This window comes from Archocentrus centrarchus, chromosome 5, assembly GCF_007364275.1.
Source record: "Archocentrus centrarchus isolate MPI-CPG fArcCen1 chromosome 5, fArcCen1, whole genome shotgun sequence".
Taxonomy (NCBI): Eukaryota; Metazoa; Chordata; class Actinopteri; order Cichliformes; family Cichlidae; genus Archocentrus; species Archocentrus centrarchus.
In genome coordinates, this window is record NC_044350.1 from 5,430,455 (window position 1) to 5,454,992 (window position 24,538).

Below are 24,538 nucleotides of genomic sequence, written 5' to 3' on the forward strand. Positions count from 1 at the left end.
CAGAGTTGGCCATGCAACACCCTTAACCTCTAGATGACCACTTTCAGTTGCAAGGTGATTAGTTGCCTGGTGGAAGGCATTCTGTCTCTGAACGATTGCGGTCCAACTCGGACTGACTGCACACAGATTGTTAACATGGTAATTGATCTGAGTTAGTCTGTGTCAATGAATGCAACTAGTCTGATTGTGTTCCTATATAAAAGCATGAGGTTCTGTTTGGACTCTGAATGTACGTGTGGACTTCTGTGTATAAAGACCGTAAAAGATTTGCAACAGATGGTAACAGCTTTGCAATTTTCTTTGATTCGCGAGTTAATCACCGTATTTGGCAACTTAACCCCATTCAATTGCAAACTAATAGCAAACTGACTGACACAACAAAGCTCTGTATGTGAGTGGTCACAGACCTGGTCCCCATTTTCAAAGCAGCCATTTAAAGGTGGTGAGATCACAAGTTCATCGCACACGGCCAAAATAATTTTGGTCATGCCGTGGTCTTCAACCACTGTTTTCCCTAGTGCGACCTTAGCCTAAGACTGACATCTTTTCATGCATTTTTTTTATACTATATATCATTTTTCTTTTTTGCAAACTTCATAGGAATCTGTATGTTCTCGTGAGTATTCTCCCGCTGCCAGGAATCATTTGAATGTAAAAGAAAAATAACAAATACAATTTTGGAGCTGATTTGCGATGTCAAAAACAGCAACATTCTATTCTAAGGCAAAGCAGCTGAAGGAAGCGTATGACCCACAGACAACTAATGAAGCCAAACAAATGACATACACACCACTGGCTCACAGTGGGGACACTCAGAGAAGCTGCATAACAATAACATATGGTTGACCAGAAAACCGAAAAAGCAACAGTTATCAAATGATTCTGAGCTCCTTTCTGAGCCACACTGACATGCCTCACATGGCCAGTTTCACCAGTCTTCCTTCAAACATTATGAATAATGCCCCACACATTCCCCCTCCTGCTGTGGAGAATCCTCCGTCTTTAATGATCTAAAGCTGTAATGCAAAGTGTGTATTCTCCTTCAGTGCACATATATAGTCAGTAGTTTTTCTCACAAGGTGAGCGATGTGAGCTTGAATAATGGGGTGAAAGGAAGAGCCACAGGCCGCTTGATGTGGGGTAATTTGAAAACAAATGTACAACAGCAATGCCTCGTCCTCCTAAGTCCTTCAAACTGAGACCCAAGCAGAAGGTTGGGAAGCATCGGAGTTCAAGACAAACACAAACCTGAAAAGGAAATGTTCTTTCATTAGCAGGTAAATAAGTTTTTAAAAGGATCTAAACTGTTGACGAAGGATGTTAGGCTAAGGTTTTCCAAAGTGAATCACTGTAGCATTATCCATCACCTTGGTGAATCCTCAGAGTTTTCTCTCAGGTCTTTTAGGAACAGAAAAAAAAAATAAATGTGGTTATCATTTTAAAAAGAAATCATTCCACTCACAATTTTACCTCCTCTTCCTTTTCAAATCAACAAAACACAAAGAATGCTTTCATCAGCACATCGCAAAAAATCCTCAGATGTGTTTTTTTTAGGTGCTCCAATTATTTTCTGAAGGACCAATCAAAGGTTCCTCAAGGACAAACTTGAATGGTGAAGAAAACCTTATCTACATTGTTCAACAGATAGATACAAGATCCTGTCAGTACTGTAGGCTGGGTAGTGGCACATCTGTAGCAACCTGCTGGTGATTACTGACAGATGGCAGCTCATTATTTTTCTATATGGCTGTCAGGAATCACACATCGCATTTATTTCACATCGTTGCTGCCATCCAACTCGGATGACACGGCTCGCTTGGAAAAGCAACTGTAAGGATTCACTATAGAAGTGGTAACCACATTTAGGTGAGTATAAACTGAACAGACTATTTATCTTCTGTCTTGCATCTCCAGAAAGTGACAGCAGCAGCACGTGTCATGTTTTTGATTAAGACTGGTTTTTGTGAAACAAAGACGTGGAGTCTTAAGCCACTAACATAACATTGTCAGTATGCCGAGATGTTCATACAGACAATGTTAACATGATGACAGCAGAGGTAGTGCAAGTCCACTGAATGCCAGATTAAAGTGGGTGACTGGCTGAATATCTTTTTTTTTTTCTTTTTTTTGAAGGCTGTTATATTCTGTACAGACTGTCATTTGAGAGACTGGGCTGTAGGGGTGTAATCCAGGAATAAGAAAAAGAATCCGGGAGCTCAGCTCATGAGAAGTAAAAAGCATTCCTGATTCTAATTTCTTCATGAGAAAAAAATGTACTTCTTCTGAGAGAAAACGTTCACTTTTCTTCAAACTGATCCACCTTTTATGTCGAGGATCATCTGATCATCAGAGCCCAAATAGCGGCCTTTAGTGACAAACCTGCAACGACCTGAAGGTGGAGCATCAGGTCAGGATCAACAACACAAATCATGCTCATCACTCTATCAACAAATTTACCAGTGCCTCTCCCTGGGTTAGTTCTTGAGGAATCTGATGTAGATAATTCCCAAGGAAAAAAAGATTAAAAAGATTTTTTTGGCCACACAACAGAATCATTTCTTCCTCAGCCTACTTGTCTGATTTCGCTACCCGCAACTTTGTCCTGTTTCCCCAAAAGAAATTCGAATTGCATTGTTTTTTCACACTGCGTGACATCCAGTTTGCTCATACAAGCAGACGGGGAGCGATCTAAACATTGCAACAGTGCTGGAATGCTTCCAGCGGTTCATAGGGGGATGACCTTGAAGGGGATAACAGCCACCTTTATAAATCAAGGATGTTTTTCACTCCTTACGGGCAAATGCTGAGTGAACTTCAGTCAGTGTCAAATTTCAAAATGTCATTAGAGGCATTTGAAATGAATGAGGGCAAAGTTTATGTGCCCAAATGTTCTTACACAATCTGATGCCAAACTCAAAACAGACTGTTTTGTCCACATTTTTTAATCATGTGAGCAAAGCAAATGAAATGAACTTTAAGTTTGTTAGAAAGCTAACCTCCTTCTAATCTGCCAGTATGCTTATTTTCAATCACCTGTAACTGAAAATCACAATCATCTGTGATTTTCAAGATGATTGATCATTAAGTGAAAATACAATGAGAATCTTGTCCTGGTAATGCCATTGGACAAAATGTTACAGGATCACCAAAGTGATAACAATGCATCCTGAGGTGAACATAAACCATCTTTTAAAGCCACACATGCATACCTCATGGTGAACCTAGAGGGAAGCTAAGAAGATGATTCTGTGACACATGACTGTTAATAGAAAAAAGACCTCTCCAGACCTTCACCACAATAACAAAATATTCCTTTTCTGCCTTCCAAACACCTCCACAACAAACAGCTGCTTCGCTGGGTCACAGTGCCGAGAAGATGAATTGCCTCCAGGCTTCAGAGAGGCAAACTGAAGTGAACACTGTGTGAGCTCTGAAGTTTTGAGTTCGCTGACCATCTGTAATGATCGGTGGCAACCCTAATTGCAACGGCTCATCTCCAGTGTAATCAAAATTCTGAGAGCACGTTTATAATCAAGTGCAATTAATCTGCTAATATCCCCCCAGTGTTGGAATAATGGGGACATTAACAGGGCTCATCTGTTGTGACTGCTCCTCCGCTGTGTGCTAGGTGGCTTATTCACAGCGGGAAATGCCGAATGCTGTTTGACAGGTATTTTTCAGCATTCATATCACCAAAGTCAATTTGAATAAACTACTGTCATCTCCCATAAGGGCTGATCCCACAACACAAATTTCTCCCTGCTAAACAGGTTTCCAATCCTCAATGAAGTAGTGCATGTAAATTACCCCATTCCATTTTGCAAACAATATCAATTGTGACAGAAAGGCACAAGTTCATATACAGGAACATTTGTACATCAGCCACAGAAAACAGCTTTAACATATTATGATGGAAAGGAAGCGAGTGTGTGTGAGGGTGTCAAATAAAACCCATATTCCCTTTCACAAGAATAATAAGTGGATAACAGCAGTATCTGTTTATGCTGAGGAGATAGATATGGCTGTGTTTCTTTGCAGCCTGACTGGAAAACCACATATAGGCCATCAACCTGAACCTACAGAGAGAGCAGCAGGTTCCACTGCCCCCCTTCTCACTCCCACTGATTGGCTGGGGGCGGGTGGGGGGGTGTTCTCTACCATTTTCATTTCACAGTGTCTGATAAATGGGAAAAGGAGAGCGTAACCAGTGCAGTGATAGTACAGCAATGTTGTGTGTGTGTGTGTGTGTTTTTTTAATCATGCTTCAAAGTTATTGAATTTCTCCCAGCAATTAGAGACAAATACATTGAACATTATTAAGTGTTTGTTAGGCTGATTTAAAAAAAAAAAGCACTTTTTAAATGCAAATGTCGGAATGTATTGTAATGTAGTAATAATAATAATAATAATAATAAATAATAATAATAATAAAAAAGACAGTCCCCAATTCTCTTGTCAGCCATAACAGCCTATAGAATGACGTCTATGTGAGGACTTGGGTCAAATTTTCTAGCAAAAAATCCAATGGATGTGATGGTTATACTTGATCCTGAGGGCATTCCCTCCAGCGGCCTAGAAACACTAATGCTAGCTTAGATATAGAGTCCACCTAATCACTAATGCCAGCCAGTACACCAGCTCTCATATCCAGCTCCACATAAGAAAAAACAACCCTGAAAAGTGATGTGTGTAGTTAAGCAAGCTAAGGTTAGCGAGCTATGATCTGCTAGATACATAGTTTAATTATCAGTTACTGCAGTTTCTTAAATCCTGGTTTACAGTCTTGAGACGAGTGTTCCCGCCGTCGCCATCCGGACTGTGAAACCACACGTCATTGGCGTGATAGAGAGCTTGTTAACTATTGAGCATGTAGTTTCATACCACAGATAATCATCCATTTTGAAACATGGTATGACTCAGCTTTATAAAAAAATGATTGAATATGACCTAAACTGAGTAACTGAGCCCATAAACTCAGCAGGACAGTGTTTAAAGAGTCTTTTTGCAACCATGGCTTGGTCCTCAGAAAGATTTAACCCTTTCCCCCTTGAACACCTACTAAGGTTAACCCTTGTTTGATTTTTGTTTTTAACCGAGCATTTCTATCATATTTCATGCTTGCTTCTAGAACAAAATGAGTGGATGCGCATCATTAGTGAGGGTGATTAGCTTACTAGGGATACCCTTGGAAAAATACGTAACCTATTCTAATGGTCACTGAACTTCATCTTTATATTATTACACATTCTAGGGTGTCTAAATGCTTCATTAAGGGTACAGACGAGGTCACTGAATATTGTCTTTATAGGGGAAAGAATTAGAGCACTTCCACATTGGCCTCATTTTCCCAGCGTGGATGCTATGCCCATGCTTTAGTCTGTCTATGGTTCAATATCAGGTCATTTGTCCACATGGGTAGGTCAGCTAATGCTAGCTAACATTAGCCAGAAGAAAGCCAGTTTTACTTAATGGAGGCCTGTTTGGCCACATGAGAATTTAACCATGAGTGGAAAATTACGGTCAACATAAGTGGGGTATTTGCATAATCGAGGGCTTGTTTGGTTTTTGAGATCATATCTGATTTCTGGCTTTCTTTAGCTAACACTAGCATGCCTGCTAAGATATCCCACACAGCAAAATACGGACTTGAGTGGGATAATTTAGCAAGTCATGCAAAACCATTGCAACCCTGACAAACAGAATAATAACTGCAGTTCACTTAATGGCTGCAGGTGTCACAATTAATTTTTGAGGTTATGTGAACCTTTGATTTCTCTCACTTATATTATGCAAGGCATACTGATTTTGGTAGAAAGGCAGACTCGTCAATGGGAGCCAGAGAGAGGCATCAGCATAAATCAGCGGCAAGGTGCACTCTAAGCTCTCCCCACATCCTTGACTGCTGCTGACTTTCAAGCATTCATAATATATGAAATCTGTCTTTTATAATTCAACAGAAAAAGGAAACATGCCTTGATAGTGATTTACAGAAGACAGAGCTGCAACAGAGTTATTTAAAATTCCATTATGTGATGTGTTTCCTGCTAAAAACAGGAATGAACATATAGATACAATAACAGGATTTTCTTCTTGCTGTTATTCACATTGACATTAATCAATTTTTTTTTTTTTTAAGTATTCAATCAAACACTAGCCTGCAGGGGCTGAAAATGTCAATTAATCCATGTTTCTATGGCAACTACTTGGATAATTGGAAGAAAAAAACTGATATGGTAGCAGACTGTTCTGTTGACACTGCATTTCAAAGGATTTTACAGACTGCTAACTTGTAGAAGAAGGACAATTTAATGAATTGAACCTCTGAGCAAAAACCATAAACTACACGCACAGAAGAAGAAGCTCTGTCTTCTAGACTTTATGAAAAATGATTTTAGCTGCAGTATTTCTCACACGGTCTGGGGTATTGGAAGGATTTTGGCACTATTTTATTAGATTTTCTTTTTGGACCTCTGTAGTCCCCCCCCACCCCCAGGTATTTTAAACCAGCACAGCCCAACGATCAATGTGTTCTGCATGTTCATATGAGGTTACAGTGAATGGTACTCCCTCTTAGGCGGTGAGTAAAAAGGTGTGAGTGAATTTGCAGTGCACACTCCGACCCACAGGGTTAACATCTCAGAACAAGCTGCTTCTGGTGAAGCTGAAGAAATGCGATGCTGGCTGTGAGAATTGTCTCAAACATTTCATGTGAAAATTCCTGAACTGCAGAGTACATGTAAATCTCTCTGTATAAAACCTTTTGAAATATGAGGCATGAACTTTCTCCCTTTGGGCAATATACTGAAAATCAATAACTCTATAAATGAAAAAAGAAAAAAAAAAAAAGTCACTCAACGAGGAAGGTCAAAACAGAACATGTAACAATAGCACAAATGAACCCAGCAACCCCTGTGAAAAAGGGGGTCACAGTGAGGGTATAGTTCACTGAATATGTCAGCAAATCCTCCGGGAGCCTGACGAGGTGAGAACACTATCCCCTGTGGAAATGGGACAGAAAAGCTGCCGTGTGCACAGCATAAAGCCACCGCAGAATGCACAGCACTTTATACCCAGCTCACATTTATTTTTAATGAAGTATAATAAGTCACAGCACCGGAGCAGAAATGCAATCCCCAGCCCAGATGATCCAACAACACGAAGACGATTCTTTTCACACAGTATATCCTCTGATGGTACAAAGGGGCAGAGAGGCAGCGAGCTGAATGTTTCCAACATCTCTGCAAACAGACACAGCAGCTGAGGCGTCTCTGCCTCTCTGCTAATGACAACACAGCGACAGAGAGAGAGAGAAAAGCCCTGCTTCTTGTGTGACTTATCAGAAGATAGAAATTGGGAGCTGGCTGGATGCTTCGAAAGCCTGCCCTTTTACTGTGTCAGCCATTTTTTATGAATGAAAATCAAACACTTCTGGTTATTTTTTTAAGGAAAAAAAAAATGCATCCACTGGTTGGTAGTAGTGTGTTGGTAGTCCGTGGGCGCTACTGCTAGCTTTGCAGAGACACATCTACAGGAGTAATGTTAAAAGCATGTGGAGCAATGTGGCCCACCATCCACTGCAGCCGTTTTGTGCTTCTCGTCTGGGCTTTTTGGTCTTTGATCTCCCTCTCCATGATGAAACAGCCTGGCTTCATCCCTGGGGCATCAGTTAGTGCCATTTTGTCAAAGCTGCTGGCATGCCTCACTTTTGCACAAGGTGCCTTTTGGTATCTGTGCCCTGACGAACCAGTTTATGGCATTATAGAGAAGGAGCTGTCACTACCAACTTGTCCCCAGTCAACAAGCAGGGGTATTGTTACTTTCTTTTTCTTCCACCAACTCTCTTTATTAGGGTTTTTAGGTGCAGTATGTGCAAAAATAACACAATGTTTTCTCTCAGAAATAGCAAAAAGACAAAAAAAAAGGGCATGTCACACGCAATACTGCAGATAGAAGTCCTTCATGAGTTTAAACTCTTATAATAATAATCAATAAAGTGCTGCTATATCATAAAATAATTTCACATTTTCTCTCAGTAAGAATTTGATCTCTCAACTGTAAGTATTTCATCACATCTTTTAACAAGGTTAGGTAGGCTGCTGGTTTCTTTCCAATTCAACAAAATGAGTCTTTGTGCGAGCAACAACACAAACCGAACCAATGTGTACTGATTATTTGACAACTCCAGCGTGGCTCCTTTCACCCCAGATAGTGCCAGAACTGAATCCGGATTGAACCTCCGACAAAATATTTGGACACGAATGTGTGAGCCAGAGAGACTGATGTTTGTCCACAGAATGTGTTGACAGAAGCCGGCCCATGCCTCTCATGCTCTCAGGAAACAGAGTTTCTTATTTCCTGCAGGTCTCTTGTTCCAGATGAACTGGGAAGCTTTTGCTTATATTGAAAGAGGAATAAAAACTTGGGTAAAATCTTCATCCCCACAATCTGAATGCATCCTGCCAAAGTGACGGGGGGGAGCCCACCTGCCAAAATCCTGATTGATCTGGTTGTATAAATTTGAGACATTATGTTTGAATAGATCGGAAAAGCTGTGTGTGATTTTCATCCTAAAGTAACCAAAATTATTTGACAGGAATTAAAAATTTTTATCTGTTACATTTTAACCCAAGTCACAATCTTTTCCTGCACCTGTTCAAGTAGCTTTTAGTGTCTAAACCTAAACCAGGAACCAGGAATCAATAAACTTTGTTATCAAAAGAATGTTCTAAGCATTTTTTGACAAACACACCCCCCCCCCCCCCCCCCCCCCCCCAAAAAAAAAAAAAAATCTGTATGGAGAAGCAAAACATATTTGCACCTTATAATTAAGCCTATTAAGTATTAATTAGCCCATCAACATTTCTAAACAGAATACATAATTAAAATCTTTTACCACATGTAACAACTCTGCAGTGGGCTACTTATGATTATTTGGTTCTTTAACTTAAATTTAATTGCAATAATACTATGTTCTTATTGCATTTATGATGCTATAAAATAAAACAAAGGGTTTTCCTATTATTTGGTTAATTTAATTACCAACACAACACCCAACAGTGAAGTGGAGGAAAAAGTACCAGGATAGCCCAGGAGCAGCTCTGCATACCACTTTGAATACTGCTGGTATTTGTAAAAATGAATCAACTTAAATGAAGCCTACTTTGATTTGAGGATTTCAAATTAGTACAAGTTAAATTTTTTTTAAAAAGGCCAGTTTTAATTGAATTTGGGCTAACAGTACCACGACAGATGCGGTATCCTATTACAGCAGTACTGTTTGTGCTGAAAGGAAACAAATCTGTTCATGCACTGCTAAATTCCACAACTGGGGATTACCAGGGGGGTCACTGACCGATCCCTGGGCCTGCATCGCTGGGATGTTAAGAAATTTATTTCAAATCTAACCCCAACAACTTCCAGCAACCACTTGCAGCCAGTTGGTTGCCAAGTATCACATCATTGCCATCAGACTGCATGTTATTGGAGGATTTAAGGCAGTCGCAGGAGCTGCCAACACAGAACGGCAAAATCCGCAAAAGAGGTGAATTATAAAAACTGAAAATGAAATACCTTTAACAATGATGCTCCCTGTGCTGCTTGCCACACCAAACTGGTTTCTTGCCACACACGTGTAGAGTCCTGCATCAGATTTGGTCGCATTCCATATACGAAGATTGCCGTTGTCCAGAATGGAGATTCTGCGGTTACAAAAAAAGGCAACTCAGTTACTGTGTTACAGCATCAAGTTATTGTATGAGGAACAAATGTTGATATGCACGCATTGTAAAATTTTAGCTGTGGCATAACACAAAAGATAAATGACTAATACACAGAAGAGAAGATTTCTCAGTGTCTAATTAGGTTCTGCTTCTTTGCAGATGACAAAAATGAGAAATAGGATTGTATTTTCAGAGCTGACTAATTCAACACATGACTTGGAGATATCTGGGACAATAGTGGCTCTGTGCCCTTTACACAACAGCCACAAGTGCTTCAAAATAGGTCAAAAGGCCTTAACAAAAGTTGACATTTTGTAAATAACAAGCAAAAATGGAAATTGTGCCCTTGAAAGCAAAGTGTTGGGGGAAATCAAGGGTGGACCACCTCATCAAAGCACACTGAATTTTAATTATCTGAAATGCTCTGCTGATTCGGCAAACTGTAAAATGGCATCAGCCTGATTGTGAGAGGGGAAAATGATGTGTGGCAACTAAATTGCTCTGTTCACCTATGGAAGCAGTCAAAGGACACATCCAGACAGGAAGTCCAGTCTATTAGTGCAGAGGAACACCTAAAGCTGTAATAATCAGTTACTTTACGTTAAAGAAACTAAATTATAGCTGCTATAATCAGATGTCCTCTTCAGAGGCAGCTGTTTCAGAAACAAAATCTGATGAACCCACAGGACACCACTTTCTCAGCAGCAAGTCATCAGCAGCAATTAGCTGGTGAAGACTGTAGCAGTTCGGAGCTAAAAGGCAGGGAGTTTTATCTGGACTTGCAGAAGACCGTAACAGAGATAAAAGGCAGGTAAATATCAGAGTTACTCATCACCTGTCAAACAGGAAATTATAAAAGCAGAAATTAAGAAATGTGCGTGAGCCACTCGAAGGTAGGCTCCTAAAGCTGTGAATGCAACATTAGCATTATCGCTCCCCAAAGATTTACATGGCATATAATCAGTTATGTTTCAGCGTCATGAAATGCTTTTTGTTTTTTTTAATCTCAGAGCAGTAAAATTCAAAGCTTTTTAGTGAGCCCCACAAAGCATTGTTACATTAAAACTTACAGAACTACTTTCTTTACAGTTGTTTTCTTTTTTTAATATATTCTTTAGGTAAAGAGCAACATCTGGAGTTGTATTTTTGGTCACCCATTATTTCTTTGTATTATGATATATGATATAACAGATGAAATAGGTTTAGTGATTTATTGAAACATGCAAACATAAATGGGAATACAGCATATCAAGCAAAAATTGCGTTTGCACAATTTTAATGAATTTAAAAGTCAATATTTGGTATGACCACCATTGTTCTTCAACGCAGCCTGAACTAATGCACACTTTCTTGCAGTTTCTTTAAGTAGTCTTTAGGAATAGTTCTCCAGGCTTCTTGAAGAACATCCCAAAGCTCTTCTTTGGATTTTGTCTGCTTTCTGTTCTGTTTTCTGTTAAGGAGATCCCACGCTGCTTCAATGGTTAGGTCCAGGCTCTGAGGTGGCCGATCCATGAGTGACAGCGTTCCACCGTGTTCCAGTCTTTGGTGAATAGTAACTGGATCAAATGAAGAGCCAGGTGCATGTCTCAGGTCCTGTATCAGGTCTTTCCTGAATGGTTTTCTGTTTGTTAAGGACATGACTTACTTCTCAGTGGCTTGCTGCTTCTTCTTTTGTCCTCCACTTGTCCAGTTTCCTCCAATTTCTTTAAGGACACATTGCACACTGATTGATTCAACACGTGACCTTAAGATATCTGAGTTATTATATGCCGTGTTTTTGGCCAATAGCTATTTGGGATTCACCTTGTCGGTGCAAAAATTCTGTTTTATGCCTGTCAAACTGTGTTATCGTTGGCATTTTTGACAGATTCAACAAAAGAAATTAGAATATATGTGTTGAGTCAGATGGCTAGTAACAAAGTACCTAAAGATACTAATTAAAATTGGTTCTTTGCTAAGTTGCCTGTTATATGTACGTGTGAGTTAGGTGCCTTTTTTAATGCTAACATTCCTCTGAAAATGTTCAGATACAAGAACTGGACTGAAAAAAAACTTTGAAAGACCTTCAAATATCCAGGAGAACTACCGCTCAAGACCTTTGAAAAATGACAAGAAAGTCTGTCTGCCTGGAAGCAAAATATAAAGAAATGAGAGGTGGCTCAAGACTTTTGCACAGCACTGTATAATCACGTCTCACGATCAGACTCTGAGAAAAACATGTGTGTCTTCAGCTGCTAAATCCAATCGACTGCTGAAATCCCTCTGGGCCCTTATTTTGAAGAATTATTGAAATAAACCAGGATAAACACAGACATGTATCAAATCACCAGTCACCTGACTTTGAGCCAACATAAAGCTTTAAAAGTTTTTTCCCTCCCATGGAGGGAATTCAACTCAGGACTCTTGGAGCGTTATCTCTCACTCTCTCTCTGATATCTCTGGCTATTTGTGCCTCTGTGTTCCCTTTGCTTTATCTTTCTGCTGTTAGCGCTGGGCAGGTAGCGCACTGTAAAAAAAAAAGCATGAACATATTTTGTTGAAAACAGATGCCCGTTGGCTGAAAAATGCACTGTGTATGTAATGAGAGTGAATCTAAAAAGTTCTAGGTCAGAAAAACAGAAAGGCGCTATAAAGTTCAGTAGAACTGCAGAGCCCAATTAAAATTATGGGAGATTTAAGATTTCCCGAAAATCCGATTTAAAAATGAGTTTGCTGTTTTTATAATCGCACTAGAAAGTGAAAGTTATTGAAATTTAATATCTAATCAGCTGGGCTATTCCTTTGACCCTTAATATTTGCTGCTCTATAAAGCACCAATTAAAACTATCTGTCAGTACTGTATCAAAATACTTACTACTGCAGTAATTAACAGTGCAACGGGGCTTAAAAACATATTCAAAACAGCCATTTGACCGCTAAAAATATTTGCTGATGCAGTCTGAGTTCAACAGCTTTCATCACTGTAATGTGAGCAGGGTTGTTTGTGTTTAACTGGAAGTATTTAGCTGGAAATGTGGCTGATATAGTGTGGCACCACACCGCTTTGTTGGGTCTTTTTCAAGTGGTGGATGTGATAAGAAAGTGCAGAGGCAGTTAGTGTAAATGAATCTACTTCTAAAACCACATGGTGCTGCTGAGTGGATACTTCTGGGTTTATATCTGGCTGAGAGAAAAGTGCTGAATGCAAAGTAGCCAACAATGACCATCAGTTACACGGGGGCATATTGCAGTGTGGGCTGGCACACAGTTAATGGCATCAAACCTGCAGGCTGATAAATTTGAAGAAAGCGGCCCATTAAATGGCACCGCAGCCCTAAAGTGACCACAAGACGGAGCGGAGTAAGCACAATTAAAACAACTGCTGTACATTAATTGAATTGGATTGCTGGTGTTCTGTGTTTATAGCGGAGCCGCTGCGATGACTCCTGTTATTTAAAGGAAATTTAAAGGTAGCTGCTGGTTTGCATCAATTAAGCACGAGTGTAAACAAATGGAAGAACATACCGCTTTAACTAGAACAAACTCTGACCCAATTCAAGTCTACCTGCAGCACAGTGCTCACAGTAATTCCTCAACATAACTAAATACCTGTGTTTGTGCACAGTGCTCTGTATATCCCCAATCCCATTATCCTCAGGGACAAAAAAGCTATCATGTGACCATGCATCTTGAAAGAGAGGGCTCTGCAGAGGTGCAAACACAAAGACAGTTAAAAACTCAGCAGCCCTCTCGCGGAGCCAAGGCTGTTCTCGGCCACTGTATCACTGTATCATGTACCATTTTTTGTAGCTTCATGTACAGACTGGGGAGGAACTTCCTTTTTGACATTACAGGAAAAAAAAAAAAAAGGAGCAGACTGGCTGGCTGCATCAGTGTTCATCATTTCAGTCTGAAGCTAATGGAAGAAAAGATGAGGTCAAATACAGTAGAAGTCAACCGAGGCGCAGGAGTGGTGAATAAGAGATGGAGGCACACTATTAACACATTTCTGTTTTGCTCCTGTCTTCCCGCTCCTCTGCTGCAGCCCAGACAACATGTCTGCGCGATGCGCCCATTATGTGAGGAGACATTTTCCACCTCCGTCCCGGGAGAAGCCAGCGGAGGGGCAGGTATCAATAATTCACAGGTGAGATGAACACAAGTGCCACTCCTTTCATCCCTGCCTCACACGGTTTAATGGACACGGCTATAATTCTCCTAAAAGGAGGCGATTATTTTTGAACACGGCGAGATGTCCAAATGCACTCGCGTAATCCTAAAAAACACAGGTGTGTATTTTGGGGGGAGATCAAGCCTCAGAGGACAGGGGCTGTGCGGCGCTGATCCTCCCTGCTCTGTGACAAGATGAAAGAGACAAATAACATCAGTCACAGAGCAGCTATCATGGGGCACTGTGAAGTGGAAATCGCAGGAAAGAGCGCGGTCGAAAGTGAAAGCCTGTTTGTTTTTTTTATTTGTGATTTCCTTACATTCGCTTTGAGACGCGGTTATCAGATGTCAGACGTAGACTTTGCCTTTTTGCAAGCTTCCTCACAATAAAAAAAAAACAAAAACACTTGAAAGCCTTGTTTTGATGTTTCATTCAGACATATTTTTGTCTTTGATCCATTTGATAAATTCTACATGTTGAGAGGAAACTGTCACAATCCAAATAATGAATCAGGAAAAAAAAAAAAAAAAAAGGCAAGAAAATTGCACGTTGAGTGGAGCAGCTTTGAACTAAGTGTGGGCCTGGAATGTAGAATGAGTTTGTAATGGCAGCAGCGGGCGCCTCAAATAGAGGAATCATATTAAGTTGCTTTCTACATAAACACACTAACTCGCTAACTCGCCGTCGAAGAACAGGAGTGCACTCATCAAAATTCAACATGCAAACAATATGCGTAATCACAGATCAGATCTGATTTGAGAGTTCCAAACAGGCCCGCTCTTGAATACTCAGTGATTCTGAGATGCCATGGCTGATTGGCAGCACGACTCCAGGATGGAGGCCTGCATGCTTCTCTACTTAATTAACAGGGTAAATAAAAGCCGGCTTGTGAAAATAGGGGTTAAGATTCTATCAGTGGAATTACTCAGCCATGAGACCACAGGAAGAGAGATCGTCGCGAGCTTACGGTGATTTCACCAAATAATTAGTCTCAGCTAAGGCCTTTTGTACACAAAGATTACTGCCTGAGAGCACACACAGCTCGCTCAGCTCACCACTTCAGCAGCCATTCACTTCCAAATACTAGTTAACTCAATGGAAAGTGTGAAAAAAAAAAAAGTACTGCAGGGGATGTGTTTGATATTGTGTTTGCTTTCCGTGGTAAACTCACAGATAAGGTGAGGTGTTCCTGTGCTACTATTTCTGACCTGCGTTGGCCATCATCGACCTACCTGCAGGAGGTGTTTCTAATCATAATTATATCAAAGCGTCAGCATTGCTAACAGCACTGGAGGCGAGAAGCTGTAATGTGGCGAGAGTGCGGAGAAATGGGCGAGGTCACTATATCCTCTGAGCTGGGATAAGGGGTGGGACCCAACTTCAGGTGTTGATCTATGCTCTTGACTGCTTTAAAAACCCTGAAGTGCAGGCCGGGGGGTGGGGGGCTGTCTGAGATAAATTGAAAGGCTGTCTCTCCTAAGCTTCCCCACAGTGCGCCGTGCTGGAGAGAAACGGCCTTGTCAGCGGCATAAATCAGGCCCAGCTGTGGAGCGTACACCCTGGATGCTAAAACTCACCGAGCACGTCGCAACTGCAGAAAACTTCTCAGATGCTTTATGCAGCATCATGACTAAACAAATTTGCCTTCTATTTTCTTGTGATGTTGCCAGGATCAAGGTTAATAGTCTATTATAAACAAAGCAGGCATGCTCTTTTTTTTATTTGTTTTTTGCAGTCAAAGCTGTTGGTGGACACTGGTGAGACCTGGGCATTTAGTTTTGACAATTTTCCGATACAGGTGTAATTGATATTGATTTTTCCCCTAGTCAGACGGTACCAGTGACTCTCACCTTGTCGCATGGATCATTAGCTGCAGCAAATGATCAAAGCATTAGCAGATGGACAGAAGATGATTAACTCTGTGGTAGGCACGGCATTAAAATGTGAAGGTGTGCCCAAATAAATATTACATGCTATGTAAGAGTCAACCAAAGTGCCAAACACAGTGTCAAGCTGACTTTGATGAAGAAATATCTGCTGATGAAATGACAGCTTATCTATGGCTACACAGCCTAGACATTATTTTTCTTTATTATATCTCTTCTTTATCTACACAAGCGAAAATGCTTAGTCTGGCCTGTGGATAATGACTGAGTAAAATCTTGTTACAAGCTGCTGGAAATATTGACATCCAGGAAACATTCTGCCATACCTGTTGCCATTTAGGTTACAGAAGCCTTTATCTGAAACAGATCGTTGTAGTATAACCAAAAACAAACCGCTGCTTCGTGACGTGTCACTGACAGAGATGTTATTGAAAACACTTCTGCAAAATGTTCCAACCACAGTCTGACTGCTGAAGATTTGAAAATGACTGCCATCTAATTTATAAATGCAGACAAATTGCCAACATGTTACAATCAATCTGAGTTAGTCTGCACTGATGAGCGCAACTCATCTGTAATGCATGTCTTAACAGAAGGGGACCGGACTTAACTGATTGTCAGCTGGTTGTATTCTGGTTATAATCATATATAAAAGCAATGCTGCCAAGCACCTGTTTCATTGCTTACAGTAACAACATCATTATTTCTGAATTCCTATTTCAGACCTGGGGGTTTCTGGCTGAACTTTGAATGCAAATAGTTAATGCGAATTTCTTTGTATGTAGATGGAAACAGATTTCCGATTTTCGCTGATTTGACCCAAGTAATCGCCGTATTATCACAAACAGATTGCATGTAATTGCCAAGTTGACTCCATTCAATTGCAAACTGATAGCAGAGCAGACTTACAGCAGACTGTTAGCAGACTGACTCTGTCTTATTGGCGTTTTATCTCTGCCACTTTGAAGACTGACTGCAAGTGATCACAGACTTCGTCCCCGTCTTCAAAGCATATATTTGGTTTCATGCTTAGTTTTAGTTTAGTTTTCGTCAGCTTTAGTTTTTCATACTTTGTCGGGTGCAAGAGTGACTATTGTGTAATAATAACTCGACAAAAGATACCGTTTAAAAAATTGCATTCAACACCCAACTGTTCACAAAATAGCAGCACTACGTGTTTAATGTGTGTAATATTAAGGAAACACATGAACATCAACAAGGAGAAACATAAAGAAAAACATGAACTCCAAAACTGAATAAACTCTCCAACAAACTTCATCATCAGTGCAGAACACGTGGTGTAAAACATCAGAACACAGCGAATGTTGGACAAAAACAAACTGAACTCTTTGAAGGAATCAAAGCTCAAATCCAGCTGCATCCTGATGTTCTCACCACATGAAGCTGCTTCTGTTTTGGAGCTGCTCGGAGAGCTAGCTTTGCGGCCTCTGTACACAACCATTAAGTGGCCAACCATTTATGCTTGTGTAGCTGGATTGTGTGTGTTAATTACCTTGCGGTCGCGTGTTGGTGTTTTATATGCGGTGACGGCTGGGACTTTTTTGGTCCTCGCTCTTTGTGCTCAGTTTTTTGACTGCAAACACATTTGTCCCTGTTTTTCCACTTTCTTCATTTCCTCACGTCCATTCCGACAGTCTCAGCAGTCTCCCTCCAGGAATTTGCTGACATTTGTGAGTCCTTATATTGATGCTTTTATTATTATTCCTGATTGTTATTCTCTCACTGATGAATTCAAACACTGCAGCAAAAAGTAGCCAGAAACGCACAAGGACTGAACAGGTTAATCACAACCCGGCATGTAGTTCGATTTCTCCGGGGGCGCACGTCAGGTTATGTTGAAGGATTACTTTGCGGACCGATGCGGTGAGCGCGCATACGCACACACGCAGTTGCCCAATGGCGCTCCCAGCTTAAACTGTTAGAGCGGGAAAAAATCATTTCATATGAATCCACAAGGGTTTTTTAATAAAATTACGAAAACAAAGGTCATTTTTTCTATAATTTCTGTTAGTTTTAGTTAGTTTTGTAAACTCGCAATACTGTTTTTTGCTTTTAATTATAGATTTTATTTATTTCAGTTAATGAAAATGTTTTTTTCAGTTTCAGTTTTCATTATTTAGTTCGTTTTCATTAACTATAATAACCCTGTTTGCTCCAAAGTTTACCAGCCGGCAGGAACCAGCTTGGTGGTATCATGTGGTATAGCCAAACTCGCATGCAAGTGCTCAGTGGGTTTCCTTGGACGCTTCACTAAAAGCTGCGCCGGTAAACCAGAAAGCGCTCAACAAGATTTTAATTAAGTGGTTATTTCTGTTTTGGTATTAGGTTCGGGTCCGCTTGAGACATCACTTCGGTCCGAATCCGGACCGAGGTCCGCCTATTGGTGATGGCTGCTCTAGTGTAACTCTGTTAAATGTAATATGCTTTTCATCATTAGAGATGACACATCGTATAATAGAGAAATGGAGTGCCAGCAGAGAAATACACCTGTTAGTTGTGCTTTAAATATACTGGTGAGTCAGCGTTCAGCCTCATCATAATAAAAATGCTTGGTTGCCAAAAAGCACAAATCACTCCCTGAGTGTATTAGACATTATTAAGCAGCTCAATTACCCAACCAGTTTACCCTACAAGCCTTTGAACTGTAATAAAAAAAAAAGAAAAGCACTGTACCTGCACAAAATTACCATCAATCATGTAGAAAATACCCACCTGACAGGGCATCTTTTGAAGGTGTCACTCAAAGCTCAACAACAATATAACAAGTGCCTTTGTGACCGTTCTTGCAGGGAGCTCTAGCTTTAAAACAGAGCAAATGATTAAGAATGATGGACACAGAATAAGCACTCATTCACCAGGTCACTCCATGCAACTGGATAGTTTTTTTTATTTTTCCCTATTTAGCTCCATCAACAGTGGAGTAAGTTGCAGGCAGTACTTGAAAGACTTTCCTTTTGGTTCGCTGTGTATTGACACTTGTCTCCAGGGAACCGGCTGGAATTAAAGCTTCTTTGGCAATATTGTGGCTTTATAAAAGCATGGCCAGGGGACAGGGGTTCTGGGCTGCAACGCAAGTATTAATCTCTTACTCTATGAAATGCACGCTAGTGCTACAGCTCCAGTGTGAATTACCATAATGTAAGCAGGGAAATGCCAAGTTCTTTCCCATAGGTTCAACACCAAGGATGGATCCTCCTTTTCTTTGATTTTATTTCTGCAGATACGGCAGGAATTGTACTTTTGTTTGCAACATTATAAAGTAGTTAGTAAGTAAAGATTGTTGGACTATTTGAATATCAGATGTTGTGCTCGGTAGCGATAAATGAAATCAAATCTGGTTGCACTTCAGCAGTAAAGAGAAAAGGTGCATATAATCATAAATGTCCCCAAAAAATACTGTTACCCTATCAGTGCCTGAAATGAAAAAGCAAACAAACTAACAACCCCCCCCCCCCCTCTCACACACACACACACACACACACACACACACACACACACACACACACACACACACACACACACACACACGCACTCTAGTGTCTAAGGACCTTGGTGCAAATGAACCCTCTCAGAATAAATGTTGTGTAAAAGTGTGCATTTTTTATAGGAAGGTGTCTTAATGAAGCAACCTGATTGAGAACATCTTAATTCCCGCCAGTGGAACATGATGTGATTGTGTTGGTAATTGCATTGCGAGGCGAGGGAGTTTATCTGCATGGGCTGCATGGGGGGGGTATGCGCTTCCAGAGGATTCCTTTAATCACAAACTGCTCCGATGGTTTATTCCCCTTCCCGAGATATTCATCTCTACTTGTGTGCTGAGGTATCCCTTCAGGAATAAAGAGCACACACATGTTCCACAGGAAATTGTCAGAGGAACCAAGATGGATTACTCATGCTGCGCTGGCGGATTCTCACTTTGAAAAATGATATCAGCCACTGTCTTCCAGATAAAAATAATCCCGGCGAGCAGTACATGGGATGCAGACGGGTAAAAAGGGCTCTGACCTAATCTTGGCAAACATCTCAGAATTCACTTTATCGCCAGTCTGAGTGTTATTTGAGTTTAGTCAAAAGCTGGATTCTTGTCAGAAACAGGTTTTATAACCCTTCCCCCTCCTGCTCTGAAGAGTAAAAAGTGCCAATTAAGCAAATGTTCAGTCGGACTGATGGATGACTGTAAATGTAACGGCTTAAAGGATATATTCTGTCTGTGAGTGATGCAGTGGGCCGTGGGAGGTAGTGCCACAATAGCTCCAAGGCAAATTGATCTACAAATCATTTTGATGGTCTCCAAATACAACAGCAAAATCAATTAATGCCTGTGATCATGACTGACAAGCAAAGGCCAAAGAACACTCGGTCCATCAAGTGAGCGCCCTTCAACACAGATCACCTTTACAGGGAGTCAAAGACGCATCAGAGGCATTTTAAATTCCTCCCTCTCCTAATTCTCTTTTCTTACTGTGCACATGGAGACAGACATACAGTAATGCATTCATACATTATATAGTAATTCTCAGTGGTTCAGTGAAACTTAGGTTGGCAGGATAAAAAAACCCATAATTTTTCTGGCTAAGTTTAGAACACACTGGCAGGCATGATGGCTTGTCTCTACACTTGCTAACTCTTTTTTTTTTTTTAATTCACATTGTATTAATGTCTGAAGTACGTTTGATGCTCCTGATATCTGATGGCTACACACAAAAGATTGTGCTAAAAGAACTGCGACTAAAGCTAATATGTCCCCAGGGAGAAGGTAGCATTATCACAAGGCATTGATCCCTGAAATACAGGCTATAGTGAGCTATAGTGCTGGTATTATAAAAAAATATAGAGAATGTAAGAGAAAATTGACTGTTATTTGGTTATAAAACAACTTTGCTCTGATGAAGGATGTGCTTTTTTTCACTGTCTTTCAGAACTAGAGTTGGGGTTAGGGTTAACACTAACCACTGTGTTTGTAACCACTGTGTGTGTGTAGCCACTGTCTAAAAGTAGCCATAGCTATAAAGATGGTTGTGAGGCCCAATTCAGGGACAAGAAAACAGCTGGAGGTTGTAAACAGTCTGAAACAATCTGTTTGCATGTGGGAACTTTTTTTTTGACACTTTTGTGTTGACTTCATTTTTCTGCCCTGCAGGTTGCTGCTCGGGCACAAGGAATGCTTTTTTGTGAGTTATTGCATAATGAAAACATTATACTTTAGTAATCTGGTTTGGCCACACGGCCCAGCGCTGTTCCTAGGGGTGTGATACTATCACTAAAGTCCCATACACATACATAGATGAACAAGCCCGCTGTCCTTAATTACACTTACAAAGGTTTGATTGGATAATAATTTTAGATTATTTTGTGACCCAAAGTCAGTTACTCTTTGGAACAAATTAATGTAAAGTGTCTAAACAAAGATATGATAATAATAGAACTGGCAACACAGCAACATGCCTATAATGCACACATGCTAGAGCACAGTGAGCAATGTGAAGATCATGCTCATCTAATCCAAATTTAGCAGTTGATCCCAGCATGTCAATCATGGTGCAGTCACCCCCTGCTTAGAGCCATAAATGTATCAAACTAGTGATTCAGTGACTTCCCCGTCAGTGAGTGGCAAAGGTTTACAGACATCGTGAAGAAGGACATGGCAGAAGGAAAGTTCATTGAGACTTGAAATGTTGCTATGAACCGTTAATAAAACCTTATTAAGCTATATTAAGGCATATGTGTGGGCTCGATATTCTGTAGTAGCCCCTTTATGTTCTCTTTCATAATAAAAACATTATATTCAACACGAAAACAGTCCTTTATCACTTCAATTACTGATTCAACTTAGCCATTTGCCTGATGCTGCCCTCAAATGAAATGTAGGATTCTGCCCACTGAGGTTAAACCAACCAATGAGATTATTTCCACCTCCTGTGCAGCTCCAACTCTGAGACACATTTGGATAAATAAAACATTTAATCTGCTATGCAGATGTGTGTGTGTGCATGTGTCTGTGTGTGCTAGCAGGCACCTCTGAACAGTGTCGGGTGTTGTCTGCAGCTGCCAGGATCAGCAAAGCACTAATCCTTGGATTGCTCCCATTCTCGTGCGAGTGGGACCGCACTCTTTTGCGTGACTTTTGTAAGCTGCAGACAAGGTGGAGCAGTGTAGGCAAAAAAAGGCAAAATGAAAAGCACCAGTCAGCTGTCCACTGCAGCCGTGTCAGGTAGAAAACCTTTCCTGAAGGCAGAGTAATGAAATGAGTCCTTCTGGGTGCATAAACTTTCAGTATTCAGGCCTGGCGCCGCTCACTCACGCTTCTAACCTCCACGGAGAGTCAGAACTCCACTTTACAAGCAGATGTTCCATTAGAGCCAAATGAGGAAATTAGAGATCTAATGAGAAAAAATGTGAAGTGACATTTAAACATGATAAACACTGTTTTTAATAAGTATAACAGGATGCAGCGTGAGAACGAGGAGATGGAAATAGAAGCGGAGGGCTGTCCGTTCACACAGATCATTTAATCAGCACTTTTATTAATACACCTGTTACCGTACAGCGCTTATTAATTCCAAATTTTCATAAAATTAAGCCCTGAGACATTTGATGAGCCTCTTATTAAAGTATCCTTGAAAAGAGAAAAAGAGCATTATGGAAAGATGGGAAGATGTGCGATAAGCAAATTAATGCAAAGTTCAGTTCTATGCCTCTTCCGCAGTTTTGGTGTCCTCCTGACACTGATTCTTTCTGGAGTGCGTCTGGCTGAACAGATGGGTCTATAAATGGAGATCACTCTGCGAGACATCTCTTCATTTACGTGACAGCCATGCTTATTTGCTGTGCCAATGTAGGAGGGATATATATAATATGCAGGAGAGACAGAGTGGCAGTGGGTCATGACTACAGATAAAATCTGGCCGATCCAGCTATAGCAAGTGTTTCTCTTCCTGCAGACTAATGGACTCATCAACATCCCGGCCATACGGAAGCTCTTCTGCGTTGCCTCGCTTTAACTCAGTGAAGCACTCACAAACTTGCCGTGCCAGGCCCTCACCTACAGCTCAGACGTTCACAGACACCACTTAAAGCTCTAAACGTACCTAGCAGACGATTTCAATTCTGCTCCAGGCACGAAATGAGTCAGAGAACATCCTGCAATAGTAATTTCTCCCTCTCGCTGATTCATATTTCACGCTTGTTCTTCGACGCGTGTGTCAATACTTTGGCAAAAGCAAAAAGCAGAATTAAAAAGAGCTTGAAGTGCACATCTGAGCTTGGTTTGTGATGAGTTATATTAAAAAAAAAAAAGGAATATGAGAGGAAGCAGCAGCTGACATTTGGGCCAATTTCCCAACAGCATTTGATTTCTCAAAGTAAATTGCCCTGACTTTGAAACCACTGGTCCATTAGTGTGTCAAGCAGCTCAGATGTGGCCACTTTGAGATTTGATAAGTGTTTCCTTTATGACAAGGGAGAGTGTAATTTGGACATGTTAAACACGAATTACTGTGCTATGAGACATACAACTCAAAGCATGACTGCTGTTTTTATTCAGACGCTTCACTGAGAGTGGACAGCAGAAAAGGTCTTTCAAGCCTGGTGCTGCCAGTATTTTGTTCCCATATAAATTTTAAACATTAAGACCTATAAAAACATTGTGTTTTGACAGTATTCATCGTATTATAAATGTGACGTCTACAAAAAGACAAACAATAGAATAGTTAAGAGCCAGCCAGAATAGCCAGAATAATATACACTGTTCAAAAAAAAAAATGAAGGGAACACTTGAACAATTTTGACACAGATTTCTGGTGTGATTTCAGCCCTCAAAAGGTTGAAGATTTTAGTTTCCACTGACCACTGTTTGACAAGATACCAAAGAGCGTGTGGTTTCACAGTTATATCCTCCGCTCTCCCATCAGATTCTGTTTCAAAATGCCACAATGGCAAAAAAGTTCCTCTCAAGGCTTGAAAATGGGACTTCACAAACCAGTGGATGAAGCTACAGTATGCCCACCTTTTATACTGTCTGTGTATCTACCTGAAATTAAACCTGATTCTTGCTAAGAAATCAGTATTTTGATTTTGTGTACTTGATGTGTATTTTTTTTTTTGCCAAAATCCTGTTACCCATTGTATACCTGACAGTGTAAGTGTGTGAACACATATCTAGATGGACACTAAGACAGAATTTCTATATGTGCGGTAAAAAAACATTTTGTTCGCGGTTTCTTAGTGATTCTGAGCACATGTTGCTCACATGATTCTGATTTCAGCCTTTCACCACCTTCTTATGCAGAAAAAAGGCAACTACCTTACATTATATGCTAATGGAACACAACCATAAACTATATATAAAAGATGAATGTAGCGTTCAGGTCTAAAAAGTTGATGCAAAAGTGCCTTAAATCTGCTTTCTTTCTACTCACCAGCAGGGGGCGACTCACGTATTTGGAAAATGAATTGTCTAAAAGTCTACGAGAAAACGGCGGTTTTCTCCCTTGTTCTCTTGGGCCTCTGATGAATTTGTGGTCTAAGCTGCTAGTCTAGATCAACACTTACTAAACGCAACATTATATTCACTTTGTAGATTATGGTCCTCATTTGAGTAAATAAGGACAATTAAGCAGGTTATGCTTTTGGACGTGTCTGCTGTGGGGTTAGCAAGCTGCTTCTCTGTAAGTGTGCAGTGTCCCTTGGTCAAGACACCACGATGGCCACAGCAAAAACAGGCAGCTCGAGGCTTCACAGGATCTGCTGAGATCATTTTC

At 40.5% G+C, this 24,538-nt stretch overlaps 1 protein-coding gene across 1 annotated transcript in view; it reads right to left on the reverse strand.

Annotated features, from left to right (window-relative positions):
- Positions 1 to 24,538, reverse strand: part of cntn4 (contactin 4) — a 173,623-nt gene that overhangs the window by 19,896 nt on the left and 129,189 nt on the right. The window contains exon 12 of the mRNA XM_030729479.1: positions 9,571 to 9,698. Coding sequence (XP_030585339.1) covers positions 9,571 to 9,698 — 128 coding nt within the window. The remainder of the gene's footprint in view (positions 1 to 9,570; positions 9,699 to 24,538) is intronic.